The sequence below is a fragment of the Gasterosteus aculeatus genome, chromosome 7 (assembly GCF_964276395.1).
Source record: "Gasterosteus aculeatus chromosome 7, fGasAcu3.hap1.1, whole genome shotgun sequence".
Lineage (NCBI taxonomy): Eukaryota > Metazoa > Chordata > Actinopteri > Perciformes > Gasterosteidae > Gasterosteus > Gasterosteus aculeatus.
In genome coordinates this window covers 21,237,438-21,253,501 of record NC_135694.1, presented here as the reverse complement: position 1 = coordinate 21,253,501, position 16,064 = coordinate 21,237,438, and the positions used below count along the sequence as shown (strand labels likewise).

Below are 16,064 nucleotides of genomic sequence, written 5' to 3'. Positions count from 1 at the left end.
AGTCTTGGGACCTGACTGCCTTTTAAAAAGGCAAACACAATCATGGTCAATAAAAGGTAAGCAAACAAAAACTACAGTTGAGCCAGTTTAATAAGTTTAAAACACTTGGTTTGGAAAAAGTACAAAAGTGATCCTGGACGCCACAGTATGAAACCAGCCCAATAATGCAAGGTGATAGGTGTGTTTAAAAAGCATCTTCTACAAACATGTATATCTCAACTGGCCTTACCATACACATACTGTACTCGCTAAAACAGATACAAGCAATAGTTTAAATACAATGGCTGACCCCAGAAATACATTTACATGTGATTCTTAAAAAAAACTAATAAAAGGGGAGAGGGGGAAAGAAGTTTGACCACATTGCCACCCGTTGTCTGGCAGTAAAATCATGCAGTATTACAATTGTTCCACTGAAGAGAAACAGCAAAGCACTACAGCTGTCGCACTGTGAGAAACAGGGCAGCCAAGAGGCGTCTCTCCACTAGACAGACGTTTGAAGTGTCCATTGGTTGTTTTATGAAGTGTTACTGGGAGGGTTCTGTACTGCAGAGCGGCAACTCAGTGGTCACCCGTCCCAAGTTTGCATACATGATCAAGTTTCGCAGCATCTCCATTGAGGAGAACTTCTTTTCCACAATCGCATAAATTTAGAAAAATAGAACTAATTGCTATTGAAGAAAACCCCCAAATGTGGGATATCCTCTTAGTATGTTGTGAGGAAATAAAAAAAGCTAAGAAATACAGTTGAATAAATAAATTGCATTACATCCATAAAAGGTACGTGGATACATTGGAGTTGACAGAATGCAATCCACATATGCAAACCATGCTTTTTTTGTTTTGGCCCGGCAGTGTTAAAAACGAGGGCTCCGTCCTCCACTCCATCCAAAGTCCCATCCTATGCAGAATTTGTCATAAAATATCTAAAATATGCTGACATTTGGAGAAGGGTTCCTTCGATTCAACAATTGATCTCCATGTACAACATGGTCGCTGGCTTCACCAGCTAAGAAGTGATCAATGTTAATGGCAATGAGGAAAACACAGGAGGGAGACTTTCACAGTGTTACAACAATGAAGCCGCTCTGTGTCGTTACCCCTCGCTTGGCCTATTGTTAGGGCAACAGCAGAGAACTCCCTGTCCGGTCAAACTTTTTCCCTTTAGAGAGGGCTGCCACTTGTTTCATCAACTCCCTGTTCTTGCCCTGTGGAAACAAAAGAAGGTTAGGAAATAAAAAGCTCAGAACGATGCATCTTAACAGCTTCAGTGGAGGCATTTGGGAAGTTAAAAAGTCCGTAAATCTGGATTTTGACCAGCAAACATAACCAACTTGGCTTTTATAGGAAAACAAAATCAACTTGAACTGATCAGAGTAACGGTCAAGACTAAAATACAAGACCCGCTTTAGAAATTATTCTATAATCAAACCCCCTTGGAGCCTGAACACAACAACTATTTAGATATAACTACGTATATAAACAAGTATGAAAAGGAATAAAAAATATATATATATATTTTTTTTTATTCACATCATATTCAACAAAAAGACAAAGGGGCCGTTACAAACTTAGTAAAATGAAGACAGTGTTAACATTTTTTAGGAGGGCGGCTGTAGGTAGTTTTATTGTGTCAGACAAAAATAGGAAAGTAAACAACATAAGAACCTTCCTAAAAAAAATATTCCAACGGAAGTTTTGACTAGAGCCCAAATGTGGTATTGAAACTGGGTGGACTTTGGCGAGTGTTTTTGTGACATGTCCCTTTTGCATTTATGGTTTCCCACCTGTTGTTGCTCCATAGACTCTTTGTGTGATTTCTCCATTTGGTTCATCTTGACTCTCATGTTGGATTCCTGGTACTGAAAGTCTGCTTTGATCTCTGTCAGCTGGAAGGGAAATTAATAATCAGCACACAAAACAAATGGCGTGACTTCAGCTCATTGGAGATGAGGCCGACGACCAACCTTTCTGTCCTTCTCGAGAATGGTCAGATCCCTTTGCTGCAGAAGTCTCTTCAGCGACATCACTTCCTCTTTCAGCTGGCTGATGAGAATGAAGTTGTCAGTTCCACCAGAATCCATCGACTGGGTAATGGAACTACTACTGGGAGAAAGGAAAGAGCAGGATGCCAGAAAATTTTTTTTTTAGATGGCTAATATACATATTGTCACCATGCTTTCACCAAACAATTACAATTGTTTTCATACCTGTCCCCGTTGGATGGCTTCATCTCCAGTTTTGGTTTCTTCTTAGGAGTCTCCTTCTGGATTGAAGACGATTTATGGCTGGAAAGAAATTAAAAATGACAATGTACAATTTGGGAAAAAAACAAAATCATGACATTGTTGTGAGATATGTGTACTATGCAGTTCCAATGAGAGAGGAACCCTCACCTCTGCTTCCACAGTCCCTGTTCCTGCTCAGGACTCAAACTCCCACTTAGTCTGAAAAGAGAAGTTAGCGGTTAGTTGGCTGGACCCAATTTTCATCTTCTCAACAACAAAAATCAACAATTACAAAACAGAGGACATACTTGTGATGAGAGCTGCTGTGTCTGTGTTGTTGTTGTTGTTGCTGCTGCTGCTGCTGTTGTTGGTGGTGATGATGATGATGATGGTGGTGAGGTCTGGAGTGGTGGTCTTTCTCATTCAGGGATGAGGAGTTGGAGGAGCCGAAGCCCTTCCTCTGCTCCTTGGTCTTCTGCAGGACACGGCGATAGGACAGAGTACAGAGCCAACACAAGAGTTTCCCATCCACCTGTAAGACGACGAGGAGTCAGTAGTTTGTTCCGTTTCATTGTTAAAGAAGACTGAATGTATATATGGTTGTTACCTTTCTCCTGCCCTCCTCCTTACGGTCAAAAGCGCACTGCTGTTTGCACTGCTCACAGGTCTGCGGAGGTCCATATTTCTTCTCTGAGTTAGTACAACGTTGGCACTTTGTCCCGATAAAAGCTGCGATGATGTTACAGTATTGGCAGGGTTTGGGCTGTAAAGACGGATCAAAAACAATGTTAAAGGGGGAATTTACAAATGACGGACTGCGAATAAATGCACAGCTTAATGAACTGAAGAGTTCAAGCTGCTTTGGCAAAAAGACTGGAGAAACTTGTTACTCACTGTTCCAAACTGTTTGACATTCTGGGCGCATTTCTTGCAGATTGTATTAGTTTTACTGGAAAGAATAAACAAGGGATTCACGGCACAAAACAAATGCAATAAAATGACATTCCCTTTTGCCGGTACAAAGGAGCACATGTCTCACCTTTCCTGCTGAAATTCAGATCTGCAGAACGTGCACTTCACTATCGGATGTGCGATGCGGCACTCCTACGGCAGCAAAACAAAGAAATGTTCTCGTGAGTGTGACAATTAAATTGTGCAATTGCAACTAACGCATCAGAAAAGAAAAGACTGCCAAAACTCGCCCTGCCTGGCAACACACTTTGATGTTTGTTGGATACAAACACCCGACTATGTGGCTGCACCCAGGGGAAGAGTCGACAGCTTCTGTATTTTAGCTTTGCTTATTGCAGTAGGGCGCTGCCCACCAAAAGCCACTGTTGGGTGACTTAAATTGTCTTTCTTTCAGATTACAAAAGAGAGGTTCTGTGCATTATAGTATTCACAGGTTAACACTGTAACTTCACGCTCCTGTGAAAAGAGAAGTTATCGGAGTTCCCCAAGGAAGCTACTTGAAGGGAGTTTACAAAGTGATAACGTCGTTGATTGTGTCGAGCTTCTAATAATCAGTGCACTCTGCTGAGCAGAAGGCAACAACATCAACCAAAACGTCTATGAGAGCAACAAGTTGACAAGTATATACACAGAGAGTCTCTCAAAAAGTATAAATATCTCAACGCCTCATGAATTAAAGTCTAGCAGCTGAAAATGGACAATTTATTTATTTCAGCACTAAATGAATCTAAACAAGATTACGAGTCACCGCGTCGGCGCCTCCAGGGTGGACGGATAAAATATGTTACATAATACGATCGCTGTCCTAACACCATCACACCGGGCTGGCCGTCAACTGTGGTGCTGCTGATGATGATGATGATGGTGGTGGTGGTTTCTAGCGTGCGCTCACCTTGCACAGCTGCTGGCCCTGCGACAGCTCCTCGAACGGGTACCGCTGGTTGCACTTGGTACAGGCGTACAGAGCCGACGTTGCCATCCTCACCCGACCTGACGCACGCGAGCTAGAAGAGGTGAGCGCGACGTCCCGCTGCGAAACCACAAACGGGCCAACGGCGCCTTTTCTCCCCCCTCTCTCTCCTCTCGTTCCCTTTCCAAGCCGTCGGCTAATTTCTCCGCGAGGAAGTCAGGCACCGCGCTGGCATCCAGCGGGAGCTGGCGTTAGCTAGCTCGGGCTAGGTTAGCTAGCTTGGGCTAGGTAGCGCAGGGCGACGGGGGGGTAGCTTCCAAGCTAGACGGAGAACAATAAACTCCGAATATGTGTGATCTCTCTCGCTGCTCACACGGCGGCCGACCGGACCAGCTCGACGTCAAGCATCGGCGGTTCCGTGGGATAAGCGAGCCGTTCGCACGTATCTCGCTATTTTAACATGAAGTTTCCGCTGTTCTCGCCCAGAAAAGGTATTTTCCTGTTTTCCTTCTCGCTCTTTTTTTGTATCGACGCCGTCGTCTTCATGTAACCGGAAGAGGTCGAAGGCTCCAGCAGAAGAAGAAAGGAAACCTATCGCGACACGACGTCCGTCCGCGGGATTCGCAGTTTGAAAAGAGCGAAGCCAATCACGCGCCCGCATCCACGCGACGCAGCTCGGCATCACGCATCTTCCGCTTAAGCGCTTTCTATCTTTGGTTTTATCGCAACATCTGGACTGATGTGGCACCGGGCATCATTGCCGTTGTCTCACCGTGTCCAGGTGACCTCTTGTGACCGGTTACGTCATCTCCAAACAAGATCATAGTGCTTTGAAAAGAACCAGTTTGCCACACATGTTCAGACGTTAGATGGCTATAAGATGAACTCATCCCAGTTTAATCAGGAATCAGGAATCAGGAAACATTTATTGCCAAAATATGTCAAACATACAAGGAATTTGTCTTGGCGGTTGGTGCGTGACAGTAGACAGTGTAACAATAGACAACAAGACAGCAGTGCACAAGTAATAAAGTAAAATGAAATGCTAATGCAATGGGTTAGTAGAATAAGGCTATGGGTTAGTATAAAACAAGAGAATAAAGTTAAAGTTAAAAATTTAAAATATTAAAAAAGTTAAAAAATATTCCGCATAAAGTGCACTAGCGAACAAGTGACAAAGTGAAAAATTACAGTTAAAGTGACATGTGCGGTATGAAGGGGAGTGACCGGTGGAATGTTATAGTCAGTCAGTGGGGGACCGGCTCTGTTGATGACTGACGGGAAGAAACTGTTCGTGTGGTGGGAGGTCTTAGTCCTGATGGCCCGCAGCCTCCTGCCAGATGGAAGGGGCACAAACTGTTTTTGTCCGGGGTGGGAGGGGTCGGCTACGATCTTTTTAGCTCGCTTCAGAGACCTGGAAGCGAACAAGTCCTGCAGGGACGGCAGATTGCAGCCGATCACCCTCTCTGCAGAGCGGATGACACGCTGCAGCCTGCCCTTGTCCTTGGCTGTGGCTGCAGCGTACCAGACGGTGATGGAGGAGCAGAGGATGAACTATATTATGGTCGTGTAGAAGTGGACCATCATCGTCTTTGGCAGGTTGAATTTCTTCAGCTGCCTCAGGAAGAACAACCTCTGCTGAGCCTTCTTTGTGATGGAGCTGATGTTCAGCTCCCACTTGAGGTCCTGGGTGATGATGGAGCCCAGGAAACGGAAGGAGTCCACAATAGTGACGGGGGAGTCACACAGCGTGATGGGGGAGGGTGGGGCTCTGTTCCTCCGGAAATCCACAACCATCTCCACTGTCTTTAGAGCGCTGAGCTCCACGTTGTTCTGGCTGCACCACGACACCAGATGGTCAGACTCCCACCTGTAGGCGGACTCGTCCCCACCAGAGATCAGACCAATGAGGGTGGTGTCATCCGCAAACTTCAGGAGCTTGACGGACTGGTGACTGGAGGTGCAGCTGTTGGTGTACAGGAAGAAGAGCAGAGGGGAAAGAACACAGCCTTGGGGGGGAACCGGTGCTGATGGTCCGAGAGGCTGAGACATGTTTCCCCAGCTTCACGTGCTGTTTCCTGTCAGACAGGAAGTCTGTGATCCACTTGCAGGTGCAACCACCACATGTCTGGCTGATCAGGAGCTCCAGGAAGTTACAGGCAGCATCTCTAAATTGTCGCCGTGTGAAACACTGTTATTAAAAGGACCGTAAGCTCTGAAACAAACCAGCAGTGAGACTCACATTGGCTGTGCTGTCACACATAACCGTTCATTCTGTACATGATGGATACAAGTTGATGCTTATGTTAATAAACACATATACTTAAGAATATAGAAGGACCCAATCTTAGCGCAACAATTTGTTTTTTACTTATATTTTAGTACAACATGGATCTGTATTATACTTGCAAAAACAAAATGTACCCAGAAATATCAGTTCCACTAAACAAGATATTTCACACGTTGTATGATATTCAGCATCACGTCATGTGAGACTCCAACCAAGTTTAGATCTCAGGTCTGAACATTTCAATCAGCATTGACAGAATGAGGTCATGTGGTCATTTTGTATTATATCAAGCCCAATTGTTTTCTGCATTGTATACATCAAGGGCGTCCTAGATATCCTGGTTTCGAGCTTAATTTGGAGCAGAAGCTACATCAAGTTTCAATCCATTACTTAAAGATCCTTAAATAAAAGACAGCCGTGACATTTGGTGCGATATCAGAAGTTGTAACGCTATAATGAGGAGCAGGTGAACTTTATTTTAGCTGCCATGATGGATGGAAAGATCGAGCCATCGATTTCAGTGCCTGTCTCTTTCCAGTGGCCCGAAAAGGACCTTTGTAAACACAAAGTGTGTGAACAGAAATATGTTGATACACTTTTTGTTCTCAGAACGTGTTTTGAAGCAATGAAGTGGATGGAGCACACTGTCCTATTTTATTAACTAAACTAAACTTAGAAACAGAGAATTGCAATCTATGTGGCAGCATAAATGAATTAGAAATGATGGGCATAATGAAATCAAGGGAATTGTAATAAATAAAGTCAATTTATGGCTTGTCATCTAATATTTAGGTGTGAGTGAAACAGCTTGATTATAGATGTCTTTAGTGCCTCTTCAGTTTATGATTACACTCAAGTCTGACATTTACAGTGTGAATGTGCTTGATTCATTCATTCATTTTGTGGAAGGACTATAATCATAACAAGAGATGATTAATGTAATCAGGGCTCTGGTATGATTTGAAACACTAATAGGTAAAGGCAAGGAATAAACTGGCGTGGCTTGTGTTCATGCTCCACTAACGTACAAATCATAAAAACACCTTGAAATTGAGTTGTTTTTATTGGAAGTATTCGCATGGACAGTGGAAGAAAAAATGTTTTCTCTTGGCATTTCAAAAACTGTGCACACTTTTCTCTTTTATTTATCCAACTCAGTCATTCAGATCAAGGCACAGTTCTTCATTAAAATATGAAAACACCCAAAGCCAATTCGTTGTTACACATTCGAATTGTCTGATACTAGGTTTAAAAAGCATAACTAAGAAATGATAACATATCCATATTTGACTACATAGCTGACGATTAACTCAAAGAAATTAACCGTTGCATATTCTGCGTGGGTTATTAATCTCGCGTGGTAGCGTCTCTAACCAATGTATGACATGAGAACGTGTGTGTGTGTGTGTCTGTAAACCATAAATACAGGAATAAAGGATAATAAATATCTAGTTAGAAAAACAAAACTGAGGAATGTCATATGTGAAACGTTACGTATTTAAAAAAACAACAAGACATGGCTATTTGGTCACAACAACCTAAAAGCACTGACTTGAGCTTGTATTGCTGCCCTTCAGCTACGTTAAACAAAATCTAACAACTCAGCCATTTAGTTGTGTTTAGTACTAAAGCTCAAAATCATTTTTGCAGCGATTGTACATCTTCACAGTTGCTTCTTCCGCACTGCTTTCATTATCTAAACATTTGCAGTCGAGTCCCTATGAAGTGTACAATGCGTGCTTGATTTACCCGAGCAATATTTTAGTGTGCGCCAAAGATTCAACACTGATTGTAGGTGATTATGTTCTCACTATTCTGGTTACATGTCCTCTCGACCCCGGAGGAAGAGTACAATATGGCTGTAGTAAAGCAGACTCTGCACGACCTGTGAGCTGTAGAAACGCATCAGACTCCTGTTCGGTGGCCTTTGGTCAACGCCGCGTTCGGCCAACTGATTTACCGCCTTTGGTCAACTTCTCTCAGGTAGGATTCGGCGTCTGCTGCGCTGTCAAAGTTGTGTCAAACAAAGGTCTGCACGGGGGTGATGGAGCGCGTGGGCGAGCCCGTGCGCTCAGAGGAAGAAGAGGCCGAGCGGTTCGTCACTTCGCGCTGCAACTCGTCCACTCGCTTTTGCAGCTCCGCCCGCTTCGCCAGCAGCTCCTTGTGACGCTGATGAACAGGTTCCTGCGCAGCAACAACAACAACAACAGAATGAAAACTATGTGTGGAGCTCAATAACTGCAATGGAGCATGTACGGAGGAGTGCAAAACAACCTTAAAACCGCAGAGGGTTACCAAAGACGGGTTTCCCAACATACCTGAGGCCTCATACGAGGGTTCCAGCGGATGTAGTAGCCAACCCAGAGCTCCAGGTGACGTAGGCTGACTACAGGGAACAGCACGTGGTTGGAGTAGTTGACATACATGGGATTGGTAAACTCCTCCAGCTGGCTATTTACATACGACCACAACGACACCGTCCTCTTGGGAATCTCCTGTAAAAGGAAAAAAAGGTGCGGCGGTCACGACACTGACTGCGAAGCGGCAACAAACGTTCTACGCTCGCTCCTGTGCCGGACGTTAAAACGTCTCGTTTAAAACGCTGTGAGAAACAAAATGCTCTCACCTCCTTCAACCGCTGCTGTTCGCTGTTGCACAAGAAGGTGCCAAAGAGGCAGCTGTAGAGGTGGTCCAGGATGGTTACCAGAAAGTACTCGTTAAACTCAAACGCTGCAGGAAACTTCAACAAAAAACAGGTATATTAGTGTCCCTGAAACACCGTGTTATTGTGAGGATGCTTTTTTCCACATTTCAGCCCCCCCCTCCCCCCCGCTCTTGCCTACCTGGCGAGTCAACTGCCAGACGCAGTCGATGAACTGGATGAAAACAGGTGAGCGGTCTGCGTCCGTGTGGTTCTTGTCGCCATGACCGAGGCGCTTGAAGAGGAGGAAAAGTACCATTGGTGACAGAACTGGGAGGGCCGCTCATCGGGGTGAGTGCGTGAAGCCGTGTTTACCAGCTGGAAGCGGTGACCAAAGCTCAGCCACTCTTTCTCCAGCAGCACCTCGAAGCCGCGGATGGTGCGGTAGTAGCCGTCCAGCATGAGCATGGCCAAGGAGGTGAGCTGGCCGGTGCGGTCCCAACCGTCGCTGCAGTGCACCACCACTGAGGTTTTCCCCGACTCCACCTTGTCTGCGATCCGCAGCGCTCCTGCCAGGATCAGCTACAGAACGCGCATACAAGGAACTTAGCAAGGGCTCATCTTGCAATCATTTTATTTTTATTTTTCCTTTCCAAGATCGGGTGCTCACCTTGATGTGCTCGAGCCAATGGGTGGACTCCAGATTGGAGAGCCAGTGGGAGTCCTCGATGTTGGGGTAGACCACGTCCTTCAGCTTACGGAGCGACTCTCTCATCACGTGGATATTGTGAATGTCCAAGAACACCAGCTCGGCATTCTGATACGCGTCCTCGCTTTCATAACCGCCGCCTTTCATCTGGAGAGGAAAAAAACAAACAAAAAATCCCAGTGGTGACAGTGTTGTCGCTGAGATGGTTCATGCGTTTAGTTTCCCTTTTAAACACACGCGGGGAACCTTGTTTGCAGCGGCGTTGACGCTGGGCCTCGCATCAAAGATGAAGAGTTTGTGGGACTGAGCATTAGCGTCCATGATCGCCTGGAGGTATTTCTCGTCCTCTTTGCTGCGCTTCCCGTTGACGCCCACCATGGGCTGACTGCAGCGCGTCACCGTCGCCTGGCTCTCTGGATGGATCCATGACAACACCTACACACACACACACACAACATACAACCCCAATAAGACAACAGAAAGTCCATTGGTCCAGCTGCACAGGAGAGGATTGGTTAAGATTCATGCTGGAGGCCGCTCACTCACTGGTATCCTTCCCTTTGCTCGAAAGGCAGCAACTCTCTTGAGCTCTTCGTCCGGTATGTTGACAGGCACCGCCAGAGTGGACGGGTATGTGTCGCAAACCTCATAGTGGTCGTTTACTTTTGTTATCCTCCAGCTTTCATTAGGTATACCCTTTAAAAAACACACATACACACATAACACAGCGATGCAATGGGCTTCCCGTAACATCAGGCAAATGTGGTCGTTTAAAAAAAAAATACCTGTCTTTTGTATTCCGAGAGAGCGTCGTACACCTTCCATCCGTTCTCGGGGAAGACTTGCCCATATTCAAAGGCGTATATTTGCTGTGGAGAGGACAAGGGAAGTTCATCGGCCAGCCGACAGAGCAGAGCTACAGGGTCAGCGACGGTGTGGCTGACAATCACTCACCAGCCCGTTGGAAACAGGAAACGCAAATTTGACCAGCACTTCAAAAATGGACTTCCTGAGTGTGTCCTCCATTTGCTTGTGTGCAAAGCGTAGATTACGCATATCCTGCAGGGAGGCAGAGAAGCAGGTCATGGTCAAACCGGAGGATTTAAAGCTGCATTTTTGTAGGATATTGTGGACATGGAGCATGTTCATTTCCTTTCTGTCAGCGAGGAGAGGAGGCTCTGCCTCTATGCATTAACCCAGTGGTTCTCAAACTTTTTCTGTCGGGCCCCACCGCCCCAACAAAAATGGGAAAAAAACAAAATCGTCCGTGGACCTAACAAAACAGGGCTGTGATGTTTTACATTGCGGTTCGATCCGTGTTCTCTCCATAGTTTGCATGTCTCAGCGTCCTTGAGCAAGACACTGAAGCCCCAGTGCTTCACAACAGCACACTGCTCCTTAATTACGAAGGATGGGTAAAAATGAAGGGATTAATAAAGGATAATAAATAAAATAATTATTTCAAACAAATTTAAAAGAGTTTAAAAAAAAACCCTCTACATTTCGGACTGCCTCTCGCGCCCCACCAGAGGGTCGCGCCCCACAGTTTGAGAACCACTGCATTAGTCGGTGCACTGTAAAGGTCCTCTAAACATCTGAAATTCTGTGTAAAACAGGTGCAATTATTCCAGAACATTTCCACATTGCTCACCTTACAAACCAACCCGTAGGACACGTCACCCCTGTTCGATGCACCGCCAATCTTTTCCACGCGACTCACCACCCCGAGGGGCAAGTCCAGCACGAATGCTGGCTCCTGGAAACCAACAACACATTATCAAAAAACGGATGGATTCCTCAAAATGCTGGGCTTTAAGTGCTTTGGTAAAACAAAAGTATACCCTGTCCATGCATCTGAAGAAAAGTCTGTAGTTGGTAACCAAAACTGTTCCGCTCAGTGCTCCAATGAAAGGACAGAAATAGGTCACATCTTGGGCTATAAAAAAAACAAACAGATTTATCAATTGTATCAAAAATATTTGCATGGTTGGATGATAAAGTGGCTCCTTTATGCAAGCAAGCTGTTGAGGCCGTACCCATGTCTTGCACAGCTTCATTTGGAAGTAACTGTGGCTCTTCTTTGCCTGAATCTCTGAAGACCTGCTGGAAACATTTGATACAAATTAATTAATAAATTGACTCCTAACATGGAGCGGTCTCTTTACCTGGACCCACGGTATTTGCTGGGTAATCATATGAATAGTTAGGATGGATAGTACATGATGAGGAGGCACACCTTGGCCGCAGTCTTGGGCTTCACCTGAAGGGGTGCAGAAAAGAGGAGAGTCACAATCTAGTCGTTTATCATTAGTTAAATGACGAGGAAGCAGCTGTAGTAGGATGCCAGTGAATTACGTGCAGGCTACGGACCCGGAACTCCGGGGAGAGCTCTGCGGAGGTCGCCACGGACTCGGAGGACATCGCGAAGAGCGGCTTGGCCTGGGCGGACCGGTCCGAGCGGGAGGTGGAAGTGCTGGCGAGAGAGATGACATGACGAAGGGGTGAAATGTTGCACACGCTGCGGGCAGCCACGTCTCATTTTGAAATAAACTGATAAAATAAACTGGCCGACTAACAACAGACAACAAACAACAAACAAAGTTTTAGATTTTTTTTAACTAGTTGTAGTGTTTCGTGTGAGTAATTAGAAGGCGTCACGTGGAGATGTAACGATATGACGTTGTGACAGTTTTCATTTTTCTTTTCTAACTCATTTCACAGTACAGCGGAGTATGTCGCCTTATAACGTTAATTACAACCAGTTAATTAACGAAGACAGCCGGGCGGAAGGCTTGTCATCAGTCGCGTGCGTTCACCGCGTTCACCTCACGCGGAGAAATGAACGAATACTAGCGGCGCGTCAGGAGCCGCGTCAGCTCACGTTTTATAAAAGCACGTACACACAGTTCTCTAGACTGTGCAGCTAGCGTTAGCTCCGGGGAAGGCGTCGCGGTGGGCTCGGCTACCTGGACAATGAGTCGACGCTGGGCTGCCGGGAGGAGGAGCGCTTGGAGCCCAAACTGTCGACGCTGCCGCTCTTCTCCATGTTCCTCCTGCTTCGAGTGTTTTTTTGAGGACAGGCGGGTGCGGGGAAAGCCGACTCGGATCGGTCTGTCCTCGCGGAGGGATGTGTTTTAAACCCCCCCTCGGAGTGCAGTAAATCCCCACCAACAAAAGGAAGCTGCCATGTTTTCCCGACAGCCTCCCAGTCCCCGTCCCCGGCGGAGGCGGTTGTCGGACGGGGCGCCCTCTAGTGGCGCGTGACCGTCACTGCTCCTCGTACTTTTTTTAATGAACAATCGAACAACTTGTCTTGAAAATAGCAGGAATACCACACATCGCTGTGCATTTCAATAGGGCCTATTAGCCAACATTTTCTGGCAAAGTATTTTACGTGCACATGTATTGTGTATCCTTTCCCATAAATACCACACTTAAAATGGTTCCTCATTCCTTGATATTTATACCCTTTTCATGTAATAAATGTTGACTGTTGGCAAGTATAACTTGAATTGGAAAAATAATGAAAATGGAATGATTTGATAGATATGTAGAATAACCTTTATACTATAATAACATTTGTAACCAAGGTCATTATATACTGTACATGAAGCTATTTAATTTGACGGTTCCTAACAGTTCAGATTTATATAAACCCTGTTATGTTAAAGATGTACCAAAATAAGATATCAAAGTAAAAGAAAAACTCTAAAAACGTACGTGAGGAAAATATATTCCCCACAATAAATAAATAAAAATTCCTGCAAGCCATTTTTAACAGACTTAAAGTTGTTTTTTTATTGAAATCAATTTAAAAAAAAATACAGTAAGACTCAGGTGTCGAATCACATCTTACAATTTAATTCAACTTTTTATGAGCTTTATTCAAAAGGATGACATCACCAACTCATTTATATACAAGCTTGTATGTGCTGAGTGTACAAATAAGAATGCATTAGAGAATAGAATGTATCTAAATGCCATCTAACTTTAGGTCGGATACCTAACAGATGAGATGAATAAAAAACAGACAGTCCTTTACTTTACATATTTTTCCATAAATTTCTTGTGGAACTCAGAGCGAAGTGTGTCATTGATGAAGCGTTTCTCCTTCCTTGCATCGTCTACTCCTTTGGCGCAATTCTTGAAAACAACATCGTCATCCCACCTAGAAAGATATTGAGACATTACATTTTGATTGTTAGAGGAAAGTAAAGTAAACTTCTTTCTTGAAACAACACTTGTGTCTTGTACACATATCTGGGTTTGTAAAATACCTTCTCTTTACTTTGAAGGTATTCTGAGTCTGGGTAATCTGCTGCTGTTGCTGCTGTTGTTGTTGTTGTTGCTGCTGCTGTTGTTGTTGCCCTGCCAAATTAATCAATGGATTGCCACTCAAAATATTCTCCATGCGAATCCTCTCCTCCTCTGCCTTTTGCTCCCGCTCCTAAGATGGGAGAAGAAACAAAGTCACTAAATGAGGGATTTGCCTCCTCACAAATAAAACCCATGTCCTATCTGGCCTGTTCAAACACTCCAGGATGAAATTGTAGTTTACTTTGCGTTCTTGCTCTTCAGCCCGCTCCTTCTTGATCTTCTCCAGTTCTGCGAGAAGAGCTGCAGTGTCATCATCATCACTGTCCTCCTCAGAGTCCTCGTCCTCATCATCCTATAAAGAACCAAGCAACATTGGTGAGGGAGTCTAACAAATGCTAATCAGGCCCTAGTGTGCAGTGCCAGAGCTTACATCAGTGAGAGGGTCATCAGCATCAAGGTTGGCTGCTGGGATCTGGTCCAGTCTGGGCCTCTTTGAAGAGGATGACGAAGATGAGGATGATGATGTTGTGTGCTCTGGAAAGTTAGTGTTTTGTGGATTTAAACTTTAAATAAAATTAAAATTTTGGCCAGAATTACTAACTAAAAACATGCTTAACAAGTTCCTACAGATCAAACCAACCTCTTGGTCCCCTTTCTCTTGTCTTTTCACGCACAGCTACACGTTCCCGCTCCTCCAGCTCCCTGCGGAAATCACGGGCACGTACCTCCTCTGGGGCATCCTGGGTAGGTTGCCTTATGATGGGAAAACATTTTTTCAGGAAAAACCCAAACAATATTTTGATTCCAGCATTAATCCACCTTCAGAATGAGTGGACAGAAGGTGCAGCGGGAACAATTCAGAAAGTTACATGATGGAAATAAAATCAGTGCCGATCAACCCTGCAGTGTGCTCAGCGACACACTGATTACAACCCTTGGATCTAAATCCACTCATACTTGGTTAACATACCTGTACTTGATCTTGGTGTGACCTGGAAGATCTCGACTGGAGTACTGCTTAGACAGGGCACTCAGATCCCCTCCTCCTTCTCCTTTACCTCTCCCTCCTCTGGCGGGCTCAAATGTTGGTCTAGCAGCTGTAGTCATCTTTAATGGCTTTGAAGTCGCACATAAAAGGGGAACAAACAAGAGTGTCTGTAAGTGTCTTAATCTAAAAGTGAGTACATTTACTGCCAACTAGCTAAACAGAAAACATCTCTTCTAAAGGAACATTTACACTATGGTGGATGTGTGATAATGCAAGTGTATATGACGTTAGTATAAGCATGATTCACTATGGTTGAGAGACAGAGAATTAACTAACTTAACGTCAGCATTAGTGAAATTACGAATTTCAGGACTGAGGCACAAGTTACATTCAAACTAATTTGTTCAATCGTAAAACACGTTTTAACGGATCAAATGGTATGATTCAAAAGATTAACAACTACACTGTTGTCTTTGTGAATCGCACTCTGTTTTAAGGCAAACGGCTGTTAGTTGTTGATAAAGTAACGTTACAGTAAACAAGCTAGTCAGTTAGCCAGTATAGCTAAATAATAAGATGCTAGCTTGCTAGCCTTATCTGACAACAGTATTGAGGAGGAAAGCAGTGAAATTTCGTCTCACCTGCCTACTTTATACGTAAGTATTTCAGAAAGCGTTATTAAAATAGAACAAAAATTCAGAATTTCGGCGTTTTACAAAATATTTATCGATAAGTAGCACTTACGTTGCTGCTACCACACGACAAAAGGAAGCCTCGATTCAACGAGTGACGTCACTTCCTGTAGCAACTATCTAGAAATCTGCGTGAGGAAAAGGTGCGTTCATGAACACGCGTGAATTGGAAGATACTACATTCCACCATGTGAATCTTCATATTGTATTTTTAAAAGTATGTCTAAATAACATCAAAACTGCAGCTGGGATCAGAGAATATAGGTATATAAATATTCTACAGTTTCTAGGTTTTTCATTTACTCTTCTTCTTTTAC

The 16,064-nt window shown here is 44.5% G+C and overlaps 3 protein-coding genes across 8 annotated transcripts; all 3 read right to left on the bottom strand.

Moving 5' to 3' along the window:
- Positions 1 to 72: 72 nt before the first annotated feature.
- On the bottom strand, positions 73 to 4,919 carry fam76b (family with sequence similarity 76 member B). 2 transcript variants are annotated; one of them, XM_040180663.2, is made up of 10 exons: positions 4,093 to 4,919; positions 3,268 to 3,332; positions 3,123 to 3,177; positions 2,836 to 2,991; positions 2,537 to 2,760; positions 2,397 to 2,447; positions 2,211 to 2,288; positions 1,968 to 2,103; positions 1,788 to 1,889; positions 73 to 1,208 (listed from the first exon to the last, which is right to left on the bottom strand). In XM_040180663.2, exons 1-10 carry the CDS (start codon positions 4,177 to 4,179, stop codon positions 1,119 to 1,121), a joined length of 1,044 nt encoding a protein of 347 aa, XP_040036597.2. In that variant the 5' UTR covers positions 4,180 to 4,919; the 3' UTR covers positions 73 to 1,118. The 2 variants fall into 2 exon arrangements, with proteins under 2 accessions (XP_040036597.2, XP_040036596.2); XM_040180662.2 differs by having other exon boundaries at positions 1,968 to 2,106; positions 4,093 to 4,890.
- A 2,525-nt stretch (positions 4,920 to 7,444) lies between these two features.
- Positions 7,445 to 13,026, bottom strand: mtmr2 (myotubularin related protein 2). 4 transcript variants are annotated; one of them, XM_040181892.2, is made up of 16 exons: positions 12,717 to 13,026; positions 12,106 to 12,223; positions 11,987 to 12,010; positions 11,787 to 11,853; positions 11,592 to 11,686; positions 11,402 to 11,506; positions 10,705 to 10,809; positions 10,536 to 10,619; positions 10,297 to 10,446; positions 9,997 to 10,185; positions 9,712 to 9,897; positions 9,417 to 9,623; positions 9,244 to 9,336; positions 9,027 to 9,140; positions 8,719 to 8,895; positions 7,445 to 8,584 (listed from the first exon to the last, which is right to left on the bottom strand). In XM_040181892.2, exons 1-16 carry the CDS (start codon positions 12,794 to 12,796, stop codon positions 8,420 to 8,422), a joined length of 1,959 nt encoding a protein of 652 aa, XP_040037826.1. In that variant the 5' UTR covers positions 12,797 to 13,026; the 3' UTR covers positions 7,445 to 8,419. The 4 variants fall into 4 exon arrangements, with proteins under 4 accessions (XP_040037826.1, XP_040037827.1, XP_040037828.1 ...); XM_040181893.2 differs by having other exon boundaries at positions 11,787 to 11,850; XM_040181894.2 differs by having other exon boundaries at positions 12,121 to 12,223; positions 12,717 to 12,958.
- Positions 13,027 to 13,521: 495 nt separating this feature from the next.
- Positions 13,522 to 15,938, bottom strand: cwc15 (CWC15 spliceosome associated protein). Of its 2 annotated transcripts, none has more exons than XM_040181896.2 (7): positions 15,697 to 15,938; positions 15,038 to 15,183; positions 14,708 to 14,820; positions 14,498 to 14,601; positions 14,309 to 14,419; positions 14,028 to 14,197; positions 13,522 to 13,918 (listed from the first exon to the last, which is right to left on the bottom strand). In XM_040181896.2, exons 2-7 carry the CDS (start codon positions 15,172 to 15,174, stop codon positions 13,789 to 13,791), a joined length of 765 nt encoding a protein of 254 aa, XP_040037830.2. In that variant the 5' UTR covers positions 15,175 to 15,183; positions 15,697 to 15,938; the 3' UTR covers positions 13,522 to 13,788. The 2 variants fall into 2 exon arrangements, with proteins under 2 accessions (XP_040037830.2, XP_040037831.2); XM_040181897.2 differs by having other exon boundaries at positions 15,800 to 15,938.
- Between the last annotated feature and the right edge of the window lie 126 nt (positions 15,939 to 16,064).

Coding starts and splice junctions, on each gene's coding strand:
- fam76b (XM_040180662.2), bottom strand. CDS start 4,179: ATGGCAACGTCGGCTCTGTACGCCTGTACCAAGTGCAACCAGCGGTAC. Junction 2,761..2,835: donor AGGAGGAGGGCAGGAGAAAG/GTAACAACCATA, acceptor GTCGTCTTACAG/GTGGATGGGAAACTCTTGTG. Junction 1,890..1,967: donor TTCTCGAGAAGGACAGAAAG/GTTGGTCGTCGG, acceptor TTTCCCTTCCAG/CTGACAGAGATCAAAGCAGA.
- mtmr2 (XM_040181892.2), bottom strand. CDS start 12,796: ATGGAGAAGAGCGGCAGCGTCGACAGTTTGGGCTCCAAGCGCTCCTCC. Junction 12,011..12,105: donor TCCGGGTCCGTAGCCTGCAC/GTAATTCACTGG, acceptor GCACCCCTTCAG/GTGAAGCCCAAGACTGCGGC. Junction 10,186..10,296: donor GAGCAAAGGGAAGGATACCA/GTGAGTGAGCGG, acceptor GTGTGTGTGTAG/GTGTTGTCATGGATCCATCC.
- cwc15 (XM_040181896.2), bottom strand. CDS start 15,174: ATGACTACAGCTGCTAGACCAACATTTGAGCCCGCCAGAGGAGGGAGA. Junction 14,821..15,037: donor CACACCAAGATCAAGTACAG/GTATGTTAACCA, acceptor TCCCATCATAAG/GCAACCTACCCAGGATGCCC. Junction 14,420..14,497: donor CTGATGACCCTCTCACTGAT/GTAAGCTCTGGC, acceptor GGTTCTTTATAG/GATGATGAGGACGAGGACTC.